Below are 9120 nucleotides of genomic sequence, written 5' to 3' on the forward strand. Positions count from 1 at the left end.
ATAAAGATGTAACAATGACCTTTATTTTAATTTTTATTTTATTTGTTTTGCTTTGTTTTGCCCTGTTTTTTTTATTTTATTTTATTCCTATATGCTATAAATTGAGTACGTTTGTGTGAATGAAGACACATCATTGGTTGAGCTTGGGGCTGACGTCACTGGTTTCCCAATAGGTGATTGGCTGGTGTTTACAAGGTGCGCTCATTACTGCCAGACTCAGACTGAGAGCTCACACAGGCTCTAAAAGGCACATGTCACTACGCTGGGCGCACGGCATGTGTTTATTTGACTTCATAGAGCACTTATATCATTTAAATATAATTTAATAAACAGGCTGATTCGCTTTGTTGTGATTTCCTATCAGTATTTTTTTTCTCTTCTTCTTCTTGTAGAGATGTTATCTAAATGGTCTTTTCCATTATTAACCCGTGATTTGGAGCCTTTGGATGTTGTTTCTTGCCTTGTGGGGGGAAAAAAAGACGATCTGCCTTTAATCAAACGGATGTAACCCTTCAGAGATATTTGGATACAGTGGATTTACCGGATCTTTCCAGAAGAGCCTAAAACCGAACGGACTGAGGACGGTGCATCTAAAGAGAAACCAGTTTATTTGATCCCATCACCACGGACTGGGAATATAATCCTGGCCATCATGCTTCAGTGTGCTAACTGTGAGAAACCTATCCTAGATAGGTTCCTGCTCAAAGTTTTGGACAGACCATGGCACATCAAATGTGTGCAGTGTTGTGAATGCAAATGCACTTTGACAGAGAAGTGTTTTTCACGAGAAGGGAGGCTTTACTGTAAGAATGACTTTTTTAGGTAAGAGTTTGTTTACTCGAAAAGTAGATGAATATGATCATGTTTTGAGTTGGATATTTTTGAACAAGTTGAAATAATATATATTTTTAAACACATTGCAGTGGTTTATTGCACACAAAAAAACCAAAACCAAAAAAAAGGCCCAATGCTTTGTTAATATTCAGGAATAATTGCGGTTTATGTTCAAGTGTCTATTCCATATTTCCGTGTGACCATCAGAATAAAATAGATTTAAAAAAAAATTGTTTAATGATATTTATTTTAACCATTTTGCAGTTACAACGTTTTTTATATATTTTTTTTTTTTTTTTTTTTTTTTACAAAAATACAAAGGGAAAAAAAAGAAAACGAGAGAAATTCATGGTTTTCCTCATGCATTTTTTTTTCTGTTTCTTTTCTAAGGCATATGTTTCTTTGGAGCTATAATGACAAATACAGTTATCACCACTATAAGCTACAAAAAATATTCATCTTAAAGCCATTTCTGCAACATTTTGTCCCATTATCTGCAGTTTTTTAAGTTGACCCTTTGTCCCTTTTTTGAACAGGAGGTTTGGGACCAAGTGTGGAGGATGCTCACAGGGGATTTTACCCAGTGATCTTGTCCGCAGAGCCAAAAGCAAAGTGTTTCACCTCAGCTGTTTCACCTGCATGATGTGTAACAAGCAGCTTTCCACCGGTGAGGAGCTCTACATCCTGGATGAGTTCAAGTTCGTCTGTAAAGAGGATTATCAAAACAACAACGGCAAAGACACCATCCTCCTCTCAGGTAATTTAAATTAAAATAAATCAATCAATAAATTCATCATTCGATTGTAAAAAAAAATAAAAATAAATTAAATTAAAAACATAAATCAAGATATATGTTACATTTCTTGATTTCTAATTTGTTGTGTTAATATTTCAAATCTATAGTGACAACGTGCAGTGAAACCAGTATGTCTCCAGACTCCCAGGACCCGAAGGATGACGGGAAGGACTCGGAGAATTTGTCCGACAAAGACGCGTGTAGCGCGGAGAACGACGAGCAGAGCACCGTCGGGAAACGACGCGGGCCGCGGACCACCATCAAAGCCAAACAGCTGGAGACCCTGAAAGCGGCTTTCGCTGCTACACCGAAACCCACCCGACACATCAGGGAACAGCTGTCCAGGGAGACCGGACTCAGCATGAGGGTGATCCAGGTGAGGGAACCCAAAGGAGAACCCAGAACTGATGTATTTTATAGTCTAAAGGTTATTATAATAAAACCAGACTCATTAACAGCTCAATTCTTTCTGCGTAAATCAGGTCACTCCAAAGTAATGCGCATACATGGCCTTTCACCCTATAAACATTAAGATCTTATCAAAATTGTATAATACACTTTTCTTTTCTTTTTTTTTTTTTACCCATATCCAGAGTAGGTATATGCGTGTCCAGAGTTAAAAATCAAATAAAATATGGTTATTTTTCCATCCCCAAATTATCGTATCGTTATCGCAAGTCAATTATCGTCTATCTCATATCATGAACTCAGGGTATTGCCTCACTCCAACTAAAAATACATTGAGCTGCTATATATTTGTGCAATTTATTGAAGTATTTTGAAAACCAAAAGCACAATATAATGTCGTAAATATTTAATATTGAGTAAACAATCCAATAATGCTGATATTGTTTTTTTTTTAAATTTATTATTATTATTATTATTATTATTAATTATTATTATTATTTTACTTTTTCATTTCTGAATGAAGCTTCTATTTCCCTTTAATATTTATTCCTATGCACCTCTAATACTACACATTTTCATAACAATGTTATTCTAAAGAGTGGTTTACAAGTGTCATGTTATGCTGGATTAAATGTGAATAATGATAATTGAGCATGCCTCCCAATAGCATTTAACATTTTTCGTTTGTCCGAATTTCTTTCGACAAAATGCATTTTCTTTTGTTGATGCATAATTGTTTGGTTTTCTCTCCCTCTCTCCATATATACATGTATATATCGTCGCATTGCATTTATTTTATTTTATTTATTTATTTATTTTAAACCTGTATCACTCACATTTTGTGTCCCTGTATTAAAGGTCTGGTTCCAAAACCGGAGATCTAAAGAAAGACGCATGAAGCAGCTGAGCGCGCTGAGCGCACGGAGACACGTGTTTTTCCGCAGCCCGAGGAGGATGAGGGCTCTGGGGGAGAGACTGGAGCCCGGAGAGCTCGGACACTTTTCCTATTACGGAGGTAAGAAAGTCTGTTGCTTATTGTAATGACTGATGGCGATAGGATCAAAATTAATATTAGAATTTTGAAGCATAAAATGCACCAATTATATTTACTAATCCAAATCTGTAACCAAACACAGATTATCCTGGAGAATATTATGGCTCAGGAGGCAATTACGAGTACTACCAAGGACCCCCATCCCAGGCCCAAACTCCATCAGACCTGGGCTTTGTCCCTTCTACAGTCCCCACTGGGACCCCGTTAGGATCCATAGACCACCATCACCACCACCACCACCCTGCAGCTGGACACATCTGTCCTGGAGAGGTGCAGTGTTTTTCTGACCCTGTCTCCCAGCATCAACACTCGGACTCTCCCAGTCCAGAACCTAATGGACCTGGATCAATTCACAGCATGTCCAGTGAAATGTGTGGCCCCAGCACGCCTTTCACCACAGTGTCCCTCAGTGACAACTACACCAACCAGCTCTCCCAGCCCTCCTCAGACCTCAGTGAAGGCACTGTGTGGTAGTCCAACCAATAATCCAACAGGAAGCACACTTTTAATATAACGCATTTATTTATTAATCTATTTATTTATTTATTTATTTATCCATCTATTTATTTATTTGTGTATTTATTTATTTATCCATCTATTTATTTATTTGTGTATTTATTTATTTATTTATTTATGTGCTAATTTATGTTCCTCTCGAATGAAATGGGGTGTACGTAACTCTACATTTGTATGCTAGTTGTTTATTGACCATTGGGTCAATAGCTGGTCTTAAATAGTTAGCGCTGTATAGCTAATGAATTCAGTGCTGGGTCTCACTGATCAAGCAATAAACACAAACATCATTGGTTTTCAGACAGAGGCTTTTGTTATTGTTGTTGTTATTATTGTTAATATTTTGTTCACACCATCCCTTTTCATATAGCTTTATAGTATACAGTATGTCGTACCATCAAAGCAGTGTTAAACAATATTTAACATTTTTTCAGGATAAAAAATGACAAATTGTTAGATTTATTAAAAAAAAAAAAAAATAACTATGAAGTGTATTGCATAAAATGTAATAAGCTAATTGGAGTATTATAAATAAAGAACAAAAGAACCTTTTTTAAAAAAAAAAAAAAATTGAAAAAGGGAGAAAATCTACAATAGCATGATGTTGAAAATGACTGTGAAAAATCAACAAATTGATCAAAACTGGTACACAAAGACTACTCATTTGATTTATTCAGGAAAATAAATTACGTTTGCACTTTTGTATGACTTGTTTTCAGTTTATAAAGGGGAACTAATGAATTTTGAAGCAAAAATGTATACACAATTGCATTATTTTCACATTTTTGTGTTGGACACATTGATAAAGGGCACTTGTCATTCTTACGTTCACATCGGATACATTAAAAAAAAAAAAACACACATTATGACCAAAAACGTCTCTCAGGACTGCGACAGCACGATATTTGCAATGATTTGCTTATATACACCTGCTGTCTGGAACACATTATCATTATGAATCACTTTATTTCATTGTAATAGTAGCGAAAGAAAACAATGTGTGTTTACAGAAGTTCAATATATATACAACAATAGATACTGAAGTACAGACCAGTCACTTGTTTACACAGAGCTCCAGTGTTTATAGGGGTTTATTATTCCTGCTGTGTAATGACCTCCACCTTCAGAAACCGTTAAATGCAAACAAGCCACATTTTTGTAGCTGTTTGATTTTTGTGTTCACACACACGCACGCACGCACGCACACGCACACGCACTCACACACACACACACACACACACTGTGATAGTTTGTAATATGTCCTGACTATAATGAGAAAAATAATAATGATAATAAAAACTGTTTCCAAATGAAATCTTAGATTGATTTCCTGAACTTTGATTGTTTAAGATGTGAATAATGATAATATTTTATGTGTGCAGGGACACAAATAACTATGTCCAAGTCATAAAACAGGGGTTGATATAAAAGTTCTTGTAGATTCTCAAGTAGGCCTATTGCTGGTGAATAAATGTTTTGTTTTTCCCACTCACACAAATTCAAAAAGTCGGAAAAACATAAACACAAATTTGGGGGATATTTCCAAATGTTACTCAACACAACTGCAATAAACAGAAACAGATTTAAAATATGCATGTTAACTTTCATTAGCATCACTGTTTGTAGGAAGAAAAAAAAAAAGATAATAAAAACACCCAAAACATGCTGGATCATTAAAAAAAAAAAAAAAAGGCTGTTAATTTGACCAAAATAGATACATTTGGATCCAAGTATTGTTCTGAGCAATTTTATTTTTTTATATTAAACTTATATTTCCTAATATTTGTAATATTGGAGAGAAATCAAAATATCTAGACCTCTATTTTTATTTGACAAGTACTAAAAACTGCACTAATTGTCATGTTTGATGTGCTTTCATTCAGATTTGGTTTGAAAGTTTCTGTGTTTTTGTGCATGTGTATGAAATTCACATCCTTTCCCAGGTTATTGTTAGGATGTGCTGACAATAGAGTCCCCTGTAATGTCAGCTGAGTCATTTGTTAAAGCTCTTCTGTAAGTTGTGGGGAAGAGGTTAATGGCACCGTGACCGTTTTGGAGGCAGGGAAAGGTGAGCGTGCATGGTTTTAAAGATGCTAAATATGGGATCAGTGGGCAGTGAAGCAGGAGAACCTCTGAGCGGATCAGTGGAGCCAAATTGAAGGAAGTGTGTGAGAAGACAAGACGGTCCACAAACAATAAAGCAGAGGAAAACATTAAAGTGTCTCCCTGGATGCTTTCACTGTTATCTGAGGCTAGAGAATTAAAAAAAAAAAAGGCCATCGCACATTGTTTGGGTTGAAAATATGTTTGGTGAGGCTTGGTATTGCTTTGGATATATAAAATTATTTCCTCGATCTTTGCAGAAAATGTACAAAAATTGTAAAATGATCTTTTTTATTTTTCAAAATGATATTAAAACTAGAAACAAGTTCAAATAATTGTTGTAGTTTTAATGAATTCAAAAATCAGTTCTCACGAGACTTGTTAAAAAAAATTCTAATGTACTTTTAAACAAAAAGGAAAGAAAACAAACAATATAACAGGCAAAGCATCCAACTTTGAAAAAAAATAAAAATTGGAATGGAAGTAAGTTCAAGTAAGTTTGGTCAAAGCCCTTGTTTATCAAATTTGCTGCATTTGTGCTGGAAAATCTGCTTTTTAATCAAGAAATTCCTTAGATTTGTTGCCTAGTTTCTTCTCGCTGAAATATCAAATCTTGAATTGCAATATCTGGAATAACTCACCTAGTTGTGTGTGTTATTCCAATAACAGGGAAAGACTAAAGCTACAAACAGATTAACAATAATATCACTATCATATATAATGGTTTTGAATTGTTCTCTAATTACTAGATGGCCATTCCCATCCATACGTCTGATAAAGGAGCTCATGGTATTTGCAGGGGTGGTGAGGGGGGGGGGGGGGGGGGGGGGGATTAATGAATCGAATGCTCGCACTCACACAGGAAAGAAGGAAAATGAAACAGACAGAGCAACAAGAGGGAAACAGAACACACAGACTAAACGTAGGAAGCAATCACCAACAACACATGGAAGCTAGAGGTGTTTACACTTAAGGCTCAGGTGAACACACACACACACACACACTCACACACGAACGTATATCTATTGTAAAATGGTTTATTTGTATAACTCCGGAATTAAACTTAATGGATTCCAAAATTAGCATGACCAACAAAATATATATATATACACTGTAGGTAACTTACACTTTGAAAAGAGAAATCCTTAAGCTTAAGTTCCCAGTCTCTAGAAATCCTCCTATCAATAGGAGTTAATGTTATGCTGCTGATGGGATCCTTGTTTGTGGAACACATTGCTCTGATGAAGTAAGAGATTTGCAAGTCAAACATAAGGCAGCAAATCAATTAAAGTCCAGTTGAATTGATGCAGACGTTAAAAGAAATAGATCAGAGACAGGAGTGTCTTTCAATATGTTGACATGACATCTCATGCAACTGACCAAAACACCAAATAACAAATAACCTAAAAATGAATCATTTGTTTAAGAAAGTGTCAGTGTCAGTGTCAGTCCTCGGACCATTCAGTTTGGAATAGGGAATCAAAGGCAAGGCACGGGCCAACGCATGTGGTCCACATTCCACCAAACCATGCACATTCATCAAAGAGGTTTGTGGAAGTGGATCAGTACGGAATGCGTGCAGAGTGCGGTTAGGGTTAAGGTTAGGTTCAGGTTATAACCCAATATCGCAAAAAAAAATTAGGTTTAGGGTTACGGTTAGGTTTTGTCTTAGTCACGCAACCTAAACTGGTCCATCACTGACCTATCACAATGACCTAAACTGACATTCAGACAGAATGTCAGTATATTGATACATAACCGTACGGATAGCCACTGCCTTCATTTAAATCGGATGATTCAGGGTGAAATATATAATCATGCAGAAAGCTGCTCTGCAACTGTTGATTTTGTTCATTTATTTTATCACAGTTTTCATTGACAATTTAAAAAAAACAAAAAGTTACAATAATGAGACTATGACTATAGTGACTATATATGACTAAACAAAAATTATACAAAAATATATTGATAATTCCATTAACTAATAAAAAACTAAACTATAATGTTCACATGGGACAAAATCCAATCATAATTACATTTCTTTTTTGGAAGGTGCCCAATCAAAACAATTTTTGTTGCATGGAGGGTGGGACAAACTGGTAAGTGACCCAACAGGAAGTACCGGTAGGCTGATTGTGTTTGCAGACGTAAGACGGATAATGTGGTCTTACACATTGATCAAATCAAATCTGTCTGTGTGTAATTACAAACATTAATACCATCTATGATCAGGTTGATGAATGTTTATTAATTCTTTAAAAAGATGCACTTCAACTCTTGTGCTTTACATTTTAGTCGACTATATCTGTGACAGACTTAGTCGACTAAAATCTTAATGTCTATTGAGATGACCAAACCTAGACTATAACTGAAATAGCCCTGATGACTACATTTTGACTAAAACTAAGTTGCATTTTTGTCAATAGACTGACAAAAACTAAATGTAAAATGTTCTGCAAAAGTTAACAGTACTCTGATTGTTGGTACTGTATGACACTTATGTTGCTGGAATTGTTGGGTTGCAAATCTACCAACGTTAAAAAATGAGATTATAGTGCAAAATGCATTTTGTTAACCCAAAATGATATCCCATGAGTTTGTTGTCATGCCCTCAGTTATTGAATCTGAATTTGATTGCCACCTTCTCGCCTTTTTTCTGATATTGTGTTGAAAGTAAAATCAGCTACTCTACCAAACAAAATGTTTTTTTTTTTTTTAAATACCAAACTGGAATAAAAACTAAGCATTTGTGTTCGACTTGTTTCATTTTCTATCTGACCTCTTAAAATGGTGACAGATACAACACCAAAAAAAAAAAAAAATGACAGGCTTGATCACTCCTCCATTGTGCTTCCCCATTCCACCTTTTCATTTTCTAATCTAAATCATACTTGAACACAGAATCAGCCTTTATGCTGCGGATTCTTCCCAATTCTTTACACAATCTGGCCCAGTTTGCTAATTTGGCTCCACTTTTAGCTGGAGGCTTGGTCGTCCACTTTCTGCATGAAAATCATTCACACATACAATTTTATAATCAATGCCCACAGTAATAGGATTCCTCTGGCCATGGGCAATTAAAACAGTTTTCCTCTTCTCTCTCTCTCTCTCTTTCTCTCTCCCTCCTTTTCTTCTCGTTCTGTCTCTCTTTCCTCCTCCTCATGCGGATCTCAAAGCTATGAGACATTGGCTTTTGCTCATTTACATATTTATTGCATTGGACTCAAATCTGGCGAGTGATTGATGTGGAGCCTGCCTCCTGAATTTTTAGCGGGCCATTATTATGAAAGACATGGAGGGGGCTGCAGCGCGTCAGTGTACTTTTGATTAAAGTTGAAGAGGACAAAATCATGAGGGTTTCCCACCTACTCTTTTTTTTTTTTTTTTTTTTCTTGGGGTGCCTAATCTGTGA

The 9120-nt window shown here is 35.7% G+C and overlaps 1 protein-coding gene across 1 annotated transcript; it reads left to right on the top strand.

Moving 5' to 3' along the window:
• Positions 1–253: 253 nt before the first annotated feature.
• LOC114475866 (LIM/homeobox protein Lhx1-like) lies at positions 254–3566 on the top strand. Its single transcript, XM_028467024.1, has 5 exons — positions 254–822; positions 1371–1591; positions 1738–2006; positions 2897–3053; positions 3175–3566. Exons 1-5 carry the CDS (start codon positions 653–655, stop codon positions 3564–3566), a joined length of 1209 nt encoding a protein of 402 aa, XP_028322825.1. The 5' UTR covers positions 254–652.
• The last annotated feature ends 5554 nt before the right edge of the window (positions 3567–9120 follow it).

The sequence above is a fragment of the Gouania willdenowi genome, chromosome 14 (genome assembly GCF_900634775.1).
Source record: "Gouania willdenowi chromosome 14, fGouWil2.1, whole genome shotgun sequence".
In the NCBI taxonomy this organism is placed as follows: Eukaryota; Metazoa; Chordata; class Actinopteri; order Blenniiformes; family Gobiesocidae; genus Gouania; species Gouania willdenowi.